Raw genomic sequence first — 19157 nt, forward strand, 5'->3', positions numbered from 1 at the left:
GTGCACCTGCGTCAACTACCTATCCCGCTCATAGACGGCGCCACCCCGACCCTGCTGATAGGCTCCGACCATGCAGACCTCATAGTCCCGATAGACCGGGTCCATACAGGACCCAGAGGCTGTCCTGCAGCAGTCGAGACCCGCCTAGGATGGACACTACAAGGCCCCCTCGCTAAATCTCTCAACCGAACAGCAGCCACTAGCTGCCTCCACTCCAGAGTGACAGAAGAAGACACCACTCTCCTGCAGCATGTCGAGAGGCTATGGACACTAGAGACAATGCCCTTTAAGAACGAAAAGAAAGACATTCGTTCTAAAGAAGACATTTACGCCATAAACCTCCTCGAGCAAGGGACAAAGAGAGTCACAGTCGGCGGAGTGATGAGATACGCAACTCCACTCCTGAGGCGAGAGGGAATGCCCACCTTTCACGCCACGAAAGAAGCTACGGAGCGGTATCTATTGAACACAGAGCGGCGCCTAGCCAAAGACCCCGCTCAAGAGAGTGTGTACCGCGCTGAGATTGAGAAGCTAATCACAGCGGGACACGTAAAGAAGATTGACTGGCGACGCCGTGCGCTGCTCCGCGCCTCTCTGATCAAAGACGGCTTTGATCTCCGGCAGCAGGCCAGCAGCGACCCCCCAGTATTACGCAGCCTCTCCCCAGAGGAGAAGCCCTTGCTGCGGTTGCCATGGAGAGAGAGGATCGGAGATGAGCACCCAGCCATCTACCAATGGGAAGTCCTCCCCTTCGGAACCACATGCAGCCCGTGCTGTGCTACATTTGCACTGCAGAAACACGTCGCAGAGGACCCAACAGCAAATGAAGAGGTCCGACACAGTGTGAAGAACAGTTTCTACGTGGACAACTGTTTACAAAGCGTTTCGACCCAAGAAGAAGCCGAGGCTCTCCTACTCAAGCTACGCGCCTCCCTGATCAAAGGCGGCTTTGATCTCAGGCAGTGGGCCAGCAGCGACCCGCAAGTATTGCGCAGCCTCTCCCCCGCGGACAAGGCAGCCAGTAGCGAGACCTGGATGGCGACCATCCCAGGAGAAGCCCAAGAAATGACACTAGGACTAGTCTGGCGCTTCAAAACAGACTCGCTCCACTATAGACACAAACCCCTGACCACGGAGCAGGGAAGGTCGACGGCGATACCGACCACCAGACGGAGTGTGTACAGAACACTCGCCAGACAATATGACCCGTTGGGATGTATTCTACCTTACACCACCAGGGCAAAGATGATTGTACGAGCACTATGGGACAAGGACCAGGGCTGGGACGACCCAATACCCGCACACCTTGCCTCCACATGGAGAGAGTGGGAGACGGAACTCCGCTCACTCCCAGGCGTCAACATACGCCGCAGCTACTTCCCACCCACAGTGAGGCCAGAGACATGCAAGATGGATCTACACGTCTTCAGCGACGCCTCCGAAGTAGCCTATGGATCTGTGGCCTACTTGCGTGCCCAAGAGAAGGGAGGAGAGATACACACCGCTTTCATCCTGGCTCGCTCAAGAATAGCCCCACGAAAGCAACAATCTATCCCGCGTCTAGAGCTCTGCGCAGCCCTAGCAGGAGCGCATCTAGCCACGTTAATCCAACGTGAACTCACCATCCCGGTGCAAAGAACAATCTTGTGGTCAGACTCTACGACAGTACTCACATGGATCAAGTCTGATTCATGCAGATACAAGGTCTTCGTGGGAGTCAGAGTCACAGAGATTCAAGAGTTAACAGAAGCAGCGAGCTGGCGGTATGTGGACACCAAACACAACCCAGCTGACGTCATCACCCGGGGAATGTCCCTAGATGACCTCACCCGTCACAACATCTACAGTGACGGACCAGAGTTCCTCAAGCTCCCGGAAGAAGAATGGCCTACGCCCACCCCACGGGAAGCGAGTAAAGAGGAGGCTGAAAACAAGAAACCTATGATCTGTGGATTGAGCACAGTCGCCTCCACAGACCCCAACATAGATGATTGCCTCACCCTACAGAGTGCGCAGCTAAAGACATTCCTGTGGCACCACCCAGAGATTCAGCCCACCACTGACATTTCAGCAGCTGACTACGAAGAAGCAGAACTTCTTCTACTACAACGAGCCCAGAGAGACTCGTTCCCCGATGAGCTAGACTGTCTACAGGGAGGAAAGCCCGTCCCATCAGACAGCAGACTGCTCCACCTGGCACCCGAGAGTGACGCCCATAATCTCATCAGAGTGGGTGGTCGTCTGCGGAGAGCCCCCGACCTACCGGATGACGTTAAGTACCCGATAGTCTTGAACAGCCGACACAAGGTCACAGAGCTGATCATAAAGAAATACGACGAGGATGTGCACCACGCAGGCGCAGAGAGAGTCTTCGCGGAGATCAGACGTCGCTATTGGATACTTCAAGGGAGAGAAGCAGTGCGACGCTTCCAGCAAACCTGTCTAGACTGCCGAAAGTGGCGCGCGCAGCCCAGCATACCCCGGATGGCTGACCTACCTCCCTGTCGCCTCCGACTCGGCGACAAGCCCTTTCACTCCACAGGCATGGACTGTTTTGGCCCGTTGTATATAAAGAAAGGAAGAGGAACCGAGAAGCGGTGGGGTATTGTATTCAAATGCATGACCACCAGAGCGATACATATCGAACTCCTTCCAACCATGAGCACAGACTCATTCCTTATGGCCTTCCGAAGATTCACATCGCGGAAAGGAAAACCGTCTACATTGTTGTCTGATCACGGGACAAACTTCAAAGGCGGAGAAAGAGAGCTGAGAGAGAGCTTCCAAGCTATGGGCCCAGAACTTAAGACCCACCTCGCTCCATCCCAGATTGACTTCCAGTTTAATCCCCCGAACGCACCCCACTTCGGTGGAACCTGGGAACGAGAAGTACGTTCTATAAAGACAGCCCTGTACGCCGTGCTTGGGGCCCAGACTGTGGCGGAAGAAGTCCTAATGACAGTCCTCACGGAGATCGAGGGAGTATTGAACTCCAAGCCCCTCGGTTACGTCTCAAGTGATGTAGCAGATGTCGACCCAGTCACCCCCAACACACTCTTGATGGGGCGGCTGGACCCTGCGCTACCCCAGACAATGTACAGGCCTGAAGAAGCGAACGGCCGAAGAATGTGGAGGTACAGTCAAGTACTGGCTGACAAGTTTTGGAATAGCTTCCTACTCCACTATCTACCGTCTCTACAGACCCGCCAGAAGTGGGTAAAAGAGAGAGACAATTTGACAGAAGGAACAGTCGTCATGATTATCGACCAGTCACTACCCAGAGCTATGTGGCCGGCTGGCCGCGTAAGCAAAGTGATCACCGGTGCCGATGGCAAGGTCCGAGCAGCTGAAGTGCTCGTCCAAGGGCGAACTTACACACGACCCGTGGCGAGGCTAATAGAACTGCCAAGACTCCCAGACACTATCGATGACGACCATGACCCCACGACTTTGTGAGTTGACTGACCCTTACAGCGGACCTTGAGTGGTAGACAGTGCGGTTAATCTGTCTCTGCTTAGCTAATTAGGTGGGACTAATTAGGGGGCGGCTGTTGTGAAGGATCAGATTAAACCGAATATATATATTTATTTATGGATATATATTTAATAGTATTTGTATATCGTTTGATACCCCTTGTATATTCTTTGTACATATACACTGAATATCCCTTTAGTCTACTACAGCCCATAATAGTTCATTCTCTCATTGGACAAGAACCTGGCGCCAGCAGACAGGCCCCTTGAGTCAAGTTCAATAGTGCCGACGAACATGTCCCAACTAGCCCCGGTTCCGCGTAGGAATACGGCTACCGAAATACGAATGGTACTATTTGTTCACCGTGCATATAAATAGGGCGCAAGTAAAGTAGAACTTTCTTTTAGTCCATTAGTCCTTTACCCTCCAACCTAGTAACAGACGTGAAGCCTCACCCACGACCCACGTGTGGTGCAGTATGGCCTATTTTGGCCCCAGAATAGGCATTGAGACCTCGTGTAAATTCATAGCTGAATTGTCATAGTTTGGCACTGTACCGTCGAGTGGGACGTATTTCTATTAAGTTAATAATAGTCTATTATGTATGGTGCATCGTTCGGTTAAAGTTCTAAAGTGAGCAGCACCCCCATCGTTTCCTCGCGTTATCTAGAGTCTTAACCAGGCTGGGCAGACCACGCGTGGTGCTTTCATCCGAGGAGTTCTGGGCGAGGACGAGTGGACCTGCACATTGGATTACCTACCCGGACGACTGCTGAGCCTATACGGCATGGAATATCTATTTGCTTTGGGTGCTTTGATTTGTGGAGCGGATAACAGCCAACGCCAGTGAGTGTTGGAATTACCCCCGAGAGGAGCCCAGGTGAGACGGCGCTCAACCCAGACCGAGGCCGCCTCGCTTCTCCTTCGTTGTGGACCTACAGCTACCGTCTACAAGAGGGCCCAAGTGTATTCATCTGTGGATCAAGATCCTGCGGGCACTGTTTTCTGTACCTGAATTCTCCCCAGGAATCGTTGGCCAGATGGGATGCAGCTGACGGCTCTCCAAACCCCCCCCCCCCTTACTGACTTACAACCAGCAGGACCCCTTTAGTATCCCGCTATAATCCTTAAGTACCATCGCTATAGTTTCCCTAAAGAACCAGGTTGTATACTTGCTTCCTGCGTAACCAGAGATTGGACATTCAGTGTTGATTTGCCTACGAATACTCATTTGCCTTACAAGTGCATTCAAATCATAAATGTAATTAAGTGAATGTTGTATATACCTTTTGCTATATTAAACCTTCGACTGTTATATTTGTGTGGACCTGGTTTCATATGTGGGAAAGTGTTCATCATACTTAGATATCGTGTACTGGATGGCCAGAAGTTAAAGTACATCAAGCGGTAGTGGTTTAATGATACCATACTTATCAATACAGTCAGGGAATTGTACCCCTCAGTTACAACTATATATACTACCTCCAACACCCTTTGTCATAAAGCCACCCATCCAGCCAGCATGCCCCCCCCCCTCTCCTTCTCCCCTGTGGATTCTGATCATGTTGCTGAGTTGGTTACCAAATCCAAAGCCTCCACCTGTTCCCTTGACCCCCTTCCCACAATCCTTGTCAAGGTATGTCTCCCTGTTCTGTCCCCCATCATGGTTAATATTATTAACACCTCCTTAGCATCTGGGACGGTCCCCTCCAGTCTCAAAATGGCTGCATTCACGTCACCCATCCTGAAAAAGCAAGGTTTGGACCTGGATGAACTGAACAACTACCGGCCGATCGCCATCCTTCCTTTACTTAGTAAGATCTTAGAAAGAGCAGTTGCCGCCCAACTCCACCAACACATGTCCAACCATGAGCTCTATGAACCCCTTCAATTGGATTTTTATAGCCAATCACAGCACAGAGACTGCCGTAATCAAAATCACCAACGACCTCATCATTGCTGCTGACTCTGGACACATTAACATAAAACATTTTCTCGCAGAAGGGGGGCAACAGCGATATGCAAAATGATAGAGAAGGGGGAAATGCAGACACTACAAAAATTAAAGGAGAAATTTGGACTAGAAAACAGGGACCACTTCAGATATCTACAGGTTAGAGACTACTACAACAAAGAAATAAGGGGGGCCAAAGACGAAGAACAGAATGGAATAATCAAGATGATAGTATGGGCATACGAAGGGGGGCAAGGTCGAGTAATATCAGCAATATACCGAGCTATAATGAACAGCAAGGGACACACGACCGATTACATAAGGGAGAAATGGGAGAGAGAACTAGAGATAGAAATAACAGGGAAGGAATGGGGGAACATATGCGAGGTGCAACATTCAACAACAGGATCGAGGATATGGAAAGAGTTTGGATGGAAAAACATAATCAGATTCTTTATAACCCCAGAGCTGAAGGGAAAATATGCACCAACACAAAGAGCATGCTGGAGGATGTGTGGGAAGGAGGGGGCAAATCACACGCACATATTCTGGGGATGTCAGAAGCTGAAGGGGTATTGGGAGGAGATAGGGGAGGCAATGATTAGAATATTAGGATACGGGTTACCGCAAACAGGACTGCTTTACTTAGGAGACCTGACACACGAGGGAATACAAGGGGGGGATAAATATTTAATAAAGATAATGTTGATAGCGGCCAGAAAAGCAATAACAAGACTGTGGTACAAAGAAGACCCACCGACAATAGCACAATGGGTAGGAATAGTGGAAGAGATACAGGATATGGAGAGGATAACACACATGCTGAGGTTACAGGAAGAGAAATTTGGAGAAAGATGGGGAAAGTGGGAGGATTACAAGGGGAACGAAAACGACATCACAGAGGAAGAACCAAATACATCACAAGAGGGCGAAGGGTAAAGGAGGAAAGAGGTTCAAAGAGGGTCTCTGAACCCATGTCACACACTTAACACTTTAACTGCCAGAAGACGAGTTTAGGCGTCCTTCCCCGCCATGCTCAAGTTGCCGAAGACGCCGTAACTCGTCTTTGATATCAATATTTCAAAAATCTGTGATCGGATTCATATTTCCCATCCGCTGGCCTGAGACCCACCAAAAAGCCCCACTGAACCCTCTATCGGTTCAAGAGCGCCATCTGGTGGCCGATCGGCGCAATCGCCAAACAGAAAGTTACTTGGACGATGTGCTGTTCACCCATATTACTTCCGGGCACTCGGTATAGGTTCCGGCACTCTAGCTCGTCACAATACATAGCAATCCGTTGCCAATAACTCGATAAACAACATGATTTGAACGTATATACTATTATACAAGCTGGAAATGGACCGGATATTTTTACATCCCATAATGGAAAACTGTCTACCCCACGCTGATCGCCCAACGGCCCACGGAGACTGGGGTGAGTTTTAGCGTGTAATATTTCCGTGTTCGACACTAACTGCTATGATGAACATTTGACCCACATTAGATGAATGGTATAACGCTGCCCACGGAATTATAAACGCCCCCTCGCCCATCCGGTCAACATCAGATGACGTGTAGTAACTTCTAGAAGTACGTCTAGTTGGAATTTTTTATATCGCGCTGATTGCCATAAAACTGTATTGCATCATCAATATAATGCATTTGGGGCTATAGATCACGTTCTGGAGAAAGCTGCAGAAAGATGAAAACATACTTATACATTAGACCATACTTTACTATGAATATGTGAATGAAAAAGTTTAACGTTGCTACACAATGAACAATACATATAGGACTTTGAATGGGCCCTAATAATGGCAATGTAGCAATAGAATTTAAAAAGTTATAGCTATGCAAAGAAGGGGTACTTCTCCATAGACAAATAGAGCCGGCAACCTATGGTATATCATGAATTTAACCCAAGGCAACTAAAGTGTTGCCGGCCTCAGTGTCCGGCAACATGAGAGATATTCCGGTCAGAGTTTATTGAGCTTAAAAACAATTGATAGGCAAAAGAATGACAACAAAACAAAAGAATGACATCATCAAGGCATGTAGATTTATAATATTTTTACTTAAAACTAGGCTACTTTTGCGTATAAAGTCATTATATTCCAAATAAAATAAGTCCCGAGACTCGTGCTGCTGCCGACTTTAAATCAAATAGGTGTCTGTGGGCAGTCGCCCGACATTAATAAACAACAGTCTGTTATAATCACATTTTTATGAGCTAACGAATTCCGTTATATTGGACATTTGTATTAATTATATCAAGCGAAGAACTGAGAAATTTGGCAGAGAGAGACGGCAACATTATCGTGGGTTTGCGTGACGACTCTCTCCACCTCGCAACGACTTATTTGCAAAGAGTATGGCGCTGCAGAGCAGCTGATTCAGCTGTTATTGGCTCTTTTCTGGGGACCACACAGCAGCGCCCCCCACCCAACATTGAATTGAAAATGGCTAAATTGGAGTACTGCTGGAATACTGCATTGTGCTGCTGCTGCTCCGGCTCTGCAGCTTCACAAAAGTTCGCACACCCAGCACTAAGCTCTCGCTGACAACGTCGTTGTCATTATTAGAAGCAACGAGGAAACAAATGTAATGATCGTTTCGTTCATCGCATAGGCTATTTAATTTTAGCCTATTTTAATACAATTCAAATAATCAAATTGTGCTTAGACTCAGGGAATTATTTTCACCGGACATTAAGACCGGAGAGATTAAATATGTCGGACTTCAACAGATTTTGCCGGTCAAATACCGGTAATTACCGGCTAACGGAAACGCTGCCGCTGACATGGCCTCAACTTTTACTGCTACGCTGACGACACTCGGCTCTATCTCTACACCAAACCCTCCACACAGCTCCCTCCCCAGTCCCTGTTGAACTGCCTGCATGACCTCAAAACCTGGATGTCATCAAACTCAACAGCAACAGAACAGAGCTCATGGTTGTGGCTTCCAAGGCACTGCTCAGGAAGGTTGGGGATCTAGTCCTCACCATCGATGGCTGCTCATTCTCCCCTCCTCAGAATTTCGCAACCTAGGTGTCATTCTGGACTCTACACTTCATTTGTCCCCCACATCAAATCTGTCACAAAATCTGCCTTTTTTCACCTCAAGAACATCTCAAGACTGCCTTCACTTACAGATGCTGTGGCTGAAACCCTCATCCACGCCTTCATCACCTCCCGCTTGGACTATTGTAATGGAGTCTTATCCGGGGTGACCAACAAAGCCCTGGATAGGCTCCAGTACGTTCAGAACTCTGCCGCCATGGTTCTCACCTGCACCAAACCCTGGCAGTACATCACCCCCACCCTCATTCACCTCCACTGGCTTCCTGTAAAATCTTGTGTCACCTTCAAAATCCTCCTGCTGACATATAAATCCCTACACACCAACACCCCTCAATACTAGGGATGTCCAATATTATCGGCCTACCGATATTGGCATTAAAATGTGATATCGGAAATTATCGGTATCGGTTTAAATTATTCTGTTTTTGGGGGGGGGGGGGGGGGGAAGAACCCTGCATATATCGGTATCGGTTGATATAGGGCTGGGCGATAAAACGATAACGATAAATATCGCGATAAATTATTTCCTCGAAATAAACATGAAACGTGGTCGCAAAGTTTCGATATATCGATTTTCCAAGTTTGGCTCCGTTCAGCCTCGGCTCAGCACACTCACTAACAACAACCAACGTTACGTGATGACGTGCTTTCGCACCACAGCTCAGGACTCAAGGCTGCTAGGATACTTAGCTTGCACGGCGCTATTTTATATATTTACGTGCCGAGTATGTATGTGGCGTGAATTCTGATGCCACGGTTATAGTAGTGTGTGGTATACAGTGGACGTCGTTGCAATGTATTGTGGCGGAACAGAGTATTTTAGGGATATCTATTTAGTACATTGTCATGGAATACATCGCTTGGAAACGAAGCTGGCTAGGATACTTAGCTTGCACGGCGCTATTTTATATATTCACGTGCCGAGTATGTATGTGGCGTGAATTCTGATGCCACGGTTATAGTAGTGTGTGGTATACGGTGGACGTCGTTGCAATGTATTGTGGCGGAACAGAGTATTTTAGGGATATTTATTTAGTACATTGTCATGGGATACACTGCTCGCTCTGGCTAACTGCTAACGTGCGCGGACGACATCAACTCGAGACATTCACAGCAGAAAAACAAGTCTATTAATAGCCCGTCCATCGGCGCCGGGCATAAAAAGTTAATTAAACTTGACAGACATTATATCGACGATAATTATCGATATCGAGTTATATGAAAATAATTTTATAATTTTATCGCGATAACGTTTTTGGCCATATCGCCCAGCCCTAGGTTGATATCGGTATCGGAAATTAAGAGTTGGACAATATCGGTATCTGTAAAAAAGCCAATATCGAACATCCCTACTCAATACCTATCCGACCTTCTCCACACCTACACCCCCTCCCGGAATCTCCACTCTTACCATCCCACAAGCCAGGTTGCGGACCTTCTGAGACAGGGCTTTTAGTGTGGCTGCCCCTACCCTCTGGAACTCCACCCCCATGGTCATCCGCAATGCAAATTCTGTTGTCCAGTTCAAAAACCTGCTGGAGACCTATCTCTTCACGCAGGCCTATAGTCTCAGATGCTCCGGAGTATCCCATTCATTCTGTTTTGTTCTGTTCTGTTCTGTATTTTGTTTCTTAGTTTAGGTCACCGTTATCCTCTCCCCTCCCCCTTTTATTGTAAAGTGCCTTGGGTATGTGAAAGGCGGTATATAAATTCAAGCCATTATTATTATTACTACCGGTACTATACTATTACTACTATACTATGACTACTATTATTACTACTATACTATGACTACTATTATTACTACTATGCTATGACTACTATTATTACTACTATACTATAATGTATTACTACTATACAACTAGGTTCAGGGCTGTTTCCTTTACTCCCCTCTGTCATCTGCAGGCCAACCAGCTGGCAGCTGGTGCCAGGAAGCTGAATATCACCCTGAGGTTCCTCCCCGCCAGCTTCACCAAGAGCAGAGAGAACTCCACCATCCGCATTAACAAGTAAAGGCACAAACACTCTCATGCAGTCCGAGCTGACCGGGAGCTCAAATTGAATAATTTCAGTCTCGCCCAGGACCCAGATTCATTGTTAGAATATGCCCTTGTCATCTGGGGGACCCCAACAACAAATGCATTTTATGAATTTTGTGCCAATAGTCATCTACATGCTCCATATGACAAACATTAGGCCTAATCAAGCCTGGTATACCCAGCCCCCCGAACTCGCACAAAAAAAGAGAAATCCCGTAACTTAGTCTGCATGCAAGGTCGCATTAAGGACATGGTGGTTGAGGTTAGGTCAAACCAGGACTGGAGCACAATATGGTGCCCAAATGATGTCGGTGATGCCGTTAACACCCATCAGCCTTTTAACAGCCATCAGCCGTTTAACACTTACTTATGCTCACTGCCAAGTTGGAAAAACAAAACAAGCCTATAGTGTTAATAACTACCGGTATTTAGGTTTAATTCTTGCTCAGTTTGTAACATAATGACCCCTCTCTGATTAGTGATGTTTAGCTTTACCACAGGATGGCACTCTTGTTAAGTCTCAGCCACTCCTCTCTGAGTCTGCTCCTGTGGTTCTCATGAGGTTATCTATGCACCTCTCCTCCGCATGTTAATTGACTATATTCACACAGCGGCCAATTTATTTCTCTCATGTCATGCTCAGGTTGGGTTCCTTTCTGCCCTGTCGATGGTCAATGAAGGGCCTAACCGCAGAATGAGAATGGATAGAAAGTACGTTATCTCCTTCATAACGTCTGAGATGGCTGCCGTTCGAATGTAAACAAATGAGACCATTGCTGAAACAATTGGTGGCCTAATTCTCCACATAAGACCACATTTCCATTTGCTGTTAGCTTCCGCCCCACAGCATGGGAACATGTTTTGATGAGAGAGGAGAAGCTTTGCTAGCCATGAACGTGAAGTTATCTTTGTTGATGAAGGACGTTTTGTTTGGAAAGGCTTCCTTTGCGCCATAACACCTTCAGCAGAACTCCAGTGGATCTGACCCGAGGGCACCACACAGTATCAATAGACAGCAGAGGATGTCCATGGACCAGCTGTGCTTGTCTTTCAGCCTGGTATCCATCTCAACATGTTTCTGCCATAATCCTGCCAATGTATGGACATTTAATTTCACCATGATATATTGAAGTAAAAGTTTGACTTACAAATTGTGAACAAGTCGGTATGGCAGCTAAGGGTCAGTGGCATTGTTTGTCAAATAGTGTCGATCTTGAGTGTTACACTCTGAGTGCATAGTAGTATAGACATATTAGCATGATAGGTAGCAGTATAAGTATAGTAGCATAGTAATAAGGTACATAATAGTACAGACAGTCAGAGGTTTTTTACTTATTTCTTATTTCAGATATTGTTTTGAAGAGGTGTGTTTTTAGTAGAGTTGGAATATGGCCACACGCCCAGCCTTCTAAGCCATATGCACTAAAACCAATTCTTATCTCCATCTCTCAGTGTTACAGTTGTCAAACTATTAGCTACCTATAGCTCCCATCTGAAGCGTACAACAAGCCAAATCACAGCGGAATTAAGATTAATTTGAATTGGAATACCTGTTCTATACGCTGTAATCCACTGGGCATAACTGTAGCGGTCCAGTGCATATGTCTGGTAAAGGAGGGCTGACAGATTAATCAGCCAAGGCATTTGTGGAATTGGCATGTTCATTTGTGATAGGTTGAAATCAGTTGTAGTTAGTCCCCCGGTCATTGGGCAGATTTAGTTATGTTGAGGGTCTCAATAGGTAATAAGACAGTCTATGCACACACACACACACACACACACACACACACACACACACACACACACACACACACACACACACACACACACACACACACACACACACACACACACACACACACACACACACACACACACATTTCAGGATTTCATAACTGTTCTTGGGAAATGTTGGTATAGCTGTGGCCTTCTGACCAAGTATGTAGGATCCCTTATGTTAATCCTGTCCATATGTGTTGTTGAACTCTGTTACTTTCCTACATTAATCCTGCAGTGTTGTTGGCCCACATTACTGGAAGGTATGTGACTGATTTATAAAAAATTTAAATAAAAGGGTGAAACTATCATCTTTGGGCTTTATTGGTTAGACCGGAGTTTCACAAATTATGAGTCGGGACCCACAATGGGTCCCCTCCTGATAAGAGTAGCATTATGTTTTGATGTGACCTGGTCCCAGGGTGAGATGAATATGATTAATTTGTGTCCCACACTTAACTATTCCCTAGTTTAGACTGCTGCAAACGTACGTGGTACAATTACAGTACAATAGTATATAGACCTTTTTAAACTTGAGAACATGAACACCATTCTAAATGTTCTCCTGTTTATTTCCTGTTGCAGTGTTTGCTAATACCAGTAGCTGATAGGAAATAATAGTAACACAATTCCATTGAGTAGATCTAAATATGATGTATAGGTTTAGGTATTAGGGATGTCCGATATTATCGGCCGATATTGGCATTAAAATGCGCTATCGGAAATTATCGGTATCGGTTGTCAAAATATATATATATATATATATTTTTTATTTAACCTTTATTTACCCAGGCAAGCAAGTAAGAACACATTCTGATTTTTTTTTATTGTCAAAAGTATGCATAATGTTGTGTTAATTCCACGACAAGATATATGTAATGTTAATTACCTGAAATTATTCCGTTTTTGGGGGGGGGGGGGGGGGGTGGTATCTGTATCGGTTGATATCGTTATCGGAAATTAAGAGTTGGACAATATCGGTATATCGGTATCGGTAAAAAAGCCAATATCGAACATCCCTAATTGGTATCCAACTGAGACCCATTTATACATTGAATAAGACCAGGGTCCATATAGGGAGGTGTAACGTCACGGTGATCAAATGCGTCCACATTTTTATAGGATTCTATCACATTTTCATAACAATAGCTAATATAACTTACCCTGCGCCGTTTTCATTGAGGTTTCTTACAAATTAACAATGTTTTATTTGTCCTTTATATGCGGATAACATTCAAATCTTAAATTGTACCATTATGTTCCCGTTTAGACAATAAACATAATGCTAATGATGCACTTTTGTTAAGATAATTGGGTGACCATTCTCGATCACTGTACTCGGGTCCCATTAATAGTTTAACGCTGTTCAGATCGCGTCAAAGAATAGACGCGTCCCAGTGACCTGTGCTAAAGGTCTTGGGAATTGTATTCATTTTGTAGTTTTCACCTTTTAATTTTAAACCAATGCTGCCATCTACTGACAACAGAAAGTGTTGTGTAAGTTATAGTATAACGTCAACCTGAGAGGCTACCTGCACTTCCGTAAACACCGTCGCCCAAAACACATTCTAGAGATTCCCACTTTTTACGGGTACATAGGTTCATATCTAATAGTCTTTAGATGACTAAATATAGATGAATACTCATGAAATTTGATATATATATTCTAAAATAAGTATAATTTCACTTCATCTACCTGTCGACATGAAATTCCCAAACACTGACGGTAAAAAAAGCCTGGATGTCGCGCAAAATGGGGCGTGACCGAATTTGGTCCCAGACAATAAGAGTGACTGAGATTGGTCTACGCTCCGTTAGTGGTTACGTCATTGTTTTTTCCGGCCTGTCCACCTCGCTTGAAATTGCAATGTATTTTTTTATTTTTTATTTTTTTTTATTATCTTTTCCCCCCTCCTTTTTCCGATTTTTTTCTCTCATCCCACCCTTCCTGGTTGTTGCGCACTTTCCCCTACTGTTGGTCCGAGAGACCGGAGACTGTCACATGCTTTCCTCCGACGCATGTGCAGCCTGCCGGCAGGCCAGCCTGGCCACGCAGGTTCTCACCGGGGAGAGTGTAGCGTGTGGGAGGCCGCACTATCTCTCCCTAGATCCTACCCTTGCTGAGCAGGCGCCCCGACCGAACTGTAGGGGTCGCTGTCCACAACGCCCAGGACCCACCCTTCAGCTTTCCCACCCTCTAATACTGCCAATTGTATTAGTGTGAACGGCCAGCCAAGCTGATAGCAACGCCGGGAGCTGGATTCGAACACGCGAATCCAGCCTCTCCGGCGTTGGTGACGAACGCAATCTCCGCTACGCCACCTGACCGCCCGCAATGTATTTCTAAATTGTCTCGTTTAAAGGTCAACCTCCACGTTGTATTTTTGTTCAATAAACAATGTGGACTAGGCCAACAGTGGCTTTCATGAAGAAGGGGAAAAAAAAGTATTGAAATTGACCCAGTTTTAGCGTTTTTATCAAACATTTTGTCTGCCCAACACAATCACCACGCACGTGCATATTTTAATCAATGGTTCATAACGTGCGTGTGTAATCGAAATGATCGTCACAACAGGTGCAGGGCACCAGGGGGCTCACCAGGGGGCGCTGAGAGTCACACAGCTAGTGGCAGGCAGAGAGCCTTGCTACCATAGATATATGCTTGCTACTACTAGCCGAATGAAATGTATCTGTTTCACCTCACTATTGCTCCGTGATTATAGCCATCCATCCATCTCTAAAGCTTTTTTTTTTGATCCACTTTTTCTCCCATTTTTCTATATTTTCTCCCATCCCAATTTCGTATCATCCAATTCAACCCTCCCCTGTCACGAACGCTGTTTCTTGCCTCCCACAAGCCGGCTGCAATGTGGACTAAGTCATACATAGCACAAGTCCCCTCCGGTACTTGAGGTAACAGCAGTCGCATCTTTTCACCTGCGCAGCTCGATCTCTCAGTGTCGAGGAGTAACGCGTGGGAGGCTCACGCTGCCCCCGACACTTCCTGATTCTACTGCGCAGGCGCACCAACCGACTTGTAGGAGTCGCTTGTTCACAACGTTCGATCCCCACCCTTCAGTTTTCCCTCCCCGTAATACGGCCAATGTGTATTACTGCGGACGACCAGCTAAACTGAAAACAATGTGGAGAGCTGGATTCGAACACGCGAATCCTAGCGTCTCCACACTGGTGGCGAGTGCCTTGCCCACTACACCACCTAGCCGCCCCATCCATCTCTAAAGCTAACCACTATTTGTAAAAGCCACAACCACGTTACCATATTTGTAATAATGTAAATCATTGTGTCGTTGTACACATATTGTGTTTATAACGTTAGTAGATAACATAGCTTAGCTTGGTAGCTATTGTGCTAACAACATATCCCGACATCCGGCTCGCTGGCCGGCATGAACGGCCGACCCAAAATGGTTCTCTCCTCTCTGTACACCCCGTCCCCACGGGTGCCCTGCCGGGGGGCCCATGGACGCGACGGCGGCGGCAGCCGTAGGGTGCTCGAGCCCGTAAAGGCTAGTGTTACACGATAGCTATGAGCTAACTATCGCTGCGGGCTCCGGCGCCCTGCGGCCGCCGCTGTTGTCGAGTCCACAAGCTCCTCCGCGGGGACGGGGGCACACAAAGAGGAGAGAACCACCCGCAGGGACGGCGGGCTATAGGCTAACGTCAGTGAGTGTAGTGGTCCCGAGTCGACTGTAGCAGGGACGGCGGAGATATAGGCTAACTGTGATGCACCGAGTGAGCCACCATTGATTTAGTACTATGACCCGGACGGACATAAGGCATACGTTTCCTGAAGTGACGTCACGGCCGTGCTAGGTGCTAGCGTCTGATAAGCTTTTAGATTCGGCTCATTAATATGCACCTGTTGTCCTGTTGTGACGTCGGCGTTTGATAAGCTTTTTTGATTCGCGCGTGCATGTTATTCGTGCGTGGACCTTTTTAACTCTTTCAGAGTGGCATTTCCGGTGTCAAATGAAATTATGAAATTATATACCAATGATGTAAACTAGGGCTGGGCGATATGGCCTAAATATGATATCACGATATTTTCTGACCTTTCGGCGATACACGATACACATCACAATGTTTTTCTTTTTTACCCCAAACAATTCATTATGAGGCTTACCAAGACAGTATTTGAGTTTGCAAGCTAACATTAAAGACAAAATAAAATACCCATGCATTTAGCATTTTTATATTATATATTAGATTTAGATTATTGGATTATTAGATTATAATATATTGCATATATTTAGCAATGAGATATTATATGATTTAGATATGAAATATGATGAATTGAAAATGGGGGATCCTGATGTAAACAAGACAAAAGTCTTTCTCTGGTCTGCATCCCCTTAACAATTGTATGTATTGAGCTGTACTGTACCCATTCTGCAATATGTTAATAAAGTTTTAAATCAATCAATCAATCAATCAATCAATCAATAGCATTTTAGCATTTTTATGAAACTACTGTATATTTGTATGTCTCTAAATGTTTTGATGAATTGAAAATGGAGGACCCTTATGTAAAAAAGCCGAAAGTCTTTTTCTGGTCTTCATCCTCCTGTACTGTATTGTACCCATTCTGCAATATGTTAATAAAGTTTTCATTCATTCATTCTGACGGACAACAGAATAATTTTGATTGACAGTCGAGTCTGCCAATTACGTCACACCGCTTGCACCCGCCCTGCTGTTCTTAGCACCAATCGGCAAGCTCCATTAGTTTTTGACTTCCTGAATGTCCGGTGCGCTGACATCAACAAAGCTACTTACATTAGCTCCCCGCAACCGACTAGTAGGAGACCAGTGCACCACAGGATGACTAAATGAGCCATAATGATTTTACCTCAACGAATGTTATAATAAAAGCCTTTCCATACATCTGTCTGATTGAAAACTTTATTAACAGACCGCGGAATGGGCATATCTCAACACAGGCTGAGATATGAACGAGTAACGTGTGGACCAGATTGACGCGACACAATCCTATTGGGCAAAACATCACGATATCCACGATACGTTGAAAAAGTGTATTGTTAATGAACTGTACCCGATATTTATATAATATCGTCATATCGCCCAGCCCTAATGTAAACTACCCATAATTGATCAGTAGGGTTTAACAAATAAAGCATGAACATTGGCATGGTCTACCTTTCTGTGTGTATTCATCCATAATAACGTATAATTTTGTTTCAACCAAAAATGCTTAAAGGGGAACTATCTTATTATTTCTTTCACTATTTGGGCAATTTTACACAATTCCTGTGAGTCTATGGAACACATCTGTACGTTTTCCCCCCCAAAAAATTCATTGTTTTGTATTTCGAATCAAGTACGTACTCTAAAGCAGCATTTTTCCACTTCAAGATTCCAAGCTGTTTTCGGCTGAGCTCCGCCCATACTCGCAAAGCGCTTTGAGTGACAGTCACCAACCAACGTTACAAAAAGATTTATAAAAAAAATATTGACATTGTAAAACGAAATAAGTGGAGTTTCGAAGCTGTAAGCTGAATACAAGTCATAGGAACACGCACGATATAGTGTTCTTCCCCCTTCCTACTGTATAAGAAAGAGGAAAATCGCAGAAACGCTACAGTAAAATAGTAACGTTAATACACTATTGACACATGTGCAGACAGTTGACAGTTGCTGAGTAATGATTTGACAACTTCTGTCCATAATAAATATAACCCTGACAGGGAATCAATGACTAATTACGACATTTGTACTTACTGATTCGATATTTTCTTTGGGGTCCCGAATAATCTGTACAGCTCCCTTCTTTAGTAACATCCTGGAAATCATCCCAGCATTATAAAGCCCTTGCTTCTCAATGTCCTCCTTGCAAAAATGTGCGGTACACACCCGACTCCGAGCAGTTGGGACAACATTCGGCGGGTCTCAAAACAAACTTGGCCCATTGCTGGCGGATCACGACATCATCAGGAAATGAATGCAAGGACGTATTCGCTGCTTGGCAGTTAGGAAGAGCACAACATATCTTGCCCGTTTTGCTCATAACGTTTTTAAATGCTAACCCAATGCTAACTAACTGTTAGACTTCAATTCCACGCATTTGCTTGCATACTGCAATAAATAATGTTTGAGTGTGCGCGGTGGCAAACATAGAGGGGGCATTACTATCAGATGAGAATTCTTACATGTCAGAGGTACGCGTAAGTTTCAAAATGGCTTAGTTCAGTGGGGGAAAATCTTGTGACATCTGAACTGGACGAATTAGCCAAAATGAGAATTACAGACATAGACCCCATTGATACAAACCCACATTGCTAGAAAACAATGCTAAACACTGGAAAAGGCCATTTATAAGATAGTTCCCCTTTAAACAATAATGTTAGTGATGGAAGGGAACTCATTTTCTGCAAAAATGGAAAGCTTGCCAATGTTCATGAGGCAGAATTATTACAATAGCCGATAATACATTTTCCCAATGACAAATCCCTATACGGGTGGACCGTGCGGGAAACTAAAGTGACGTCAGACTACACCTCCCTATTCACAACAAAGCCTTTTCAAGTGGGAGTACTACTGATCTTCATTCGGCTTTAGTTTATATAAGGTCATGCAGATGGGTGTTCCTGTTCAATGATCCCGGATCAGCATTCCTACTCTGGGAAGCTTCGAGTATGGGCCCAGGAGTGAACCTAAATGACACCGAAGCCAAAATATCCTGTGCTCCTCTGTTTCTATGGGTCATGCGTTGACCATTGATGCATTTTTTGTGGTCCCCCTGGTGATGAGTACTAGTCTTGTTTTAATGAGCCAGGTGATGAGTACTA

General features: G+C 45.4%; 1 protein-coding gene across 1 annotated transcript in view; it reads left to right on the forward strand.

The window, feature by feature from the left end:
* The window catches only part of znhit6 (zinc finger HIT-type containing 6), a 157716-nt gene that overhangs the window by 21892 nt on the left and 116667 nt on the right, over positions 1-19157 (forward strand). The window contains exon 5 of the mRNA XM_084310108.1: positions 10421-10524. Coding sequence (XP_084166234.1) covers positions 10421-10524 — 104 coding nt within the window. The remainder of the gene's footprint in view (positions 1-10420; positions 10525-19157) is intronic.

The sequence above is a fragment of the Notolepis coatsorum genome (assembly GCF_963971535.1).
Source record: "Notolepis coatsorum genome assembly, chromosome: 3".
NCBI lineage: Eukaryota > Metazoa > Chordata > Actinopteri > Aulopiformes > Paralepididae > Notolepis > Notolepis coatsorum.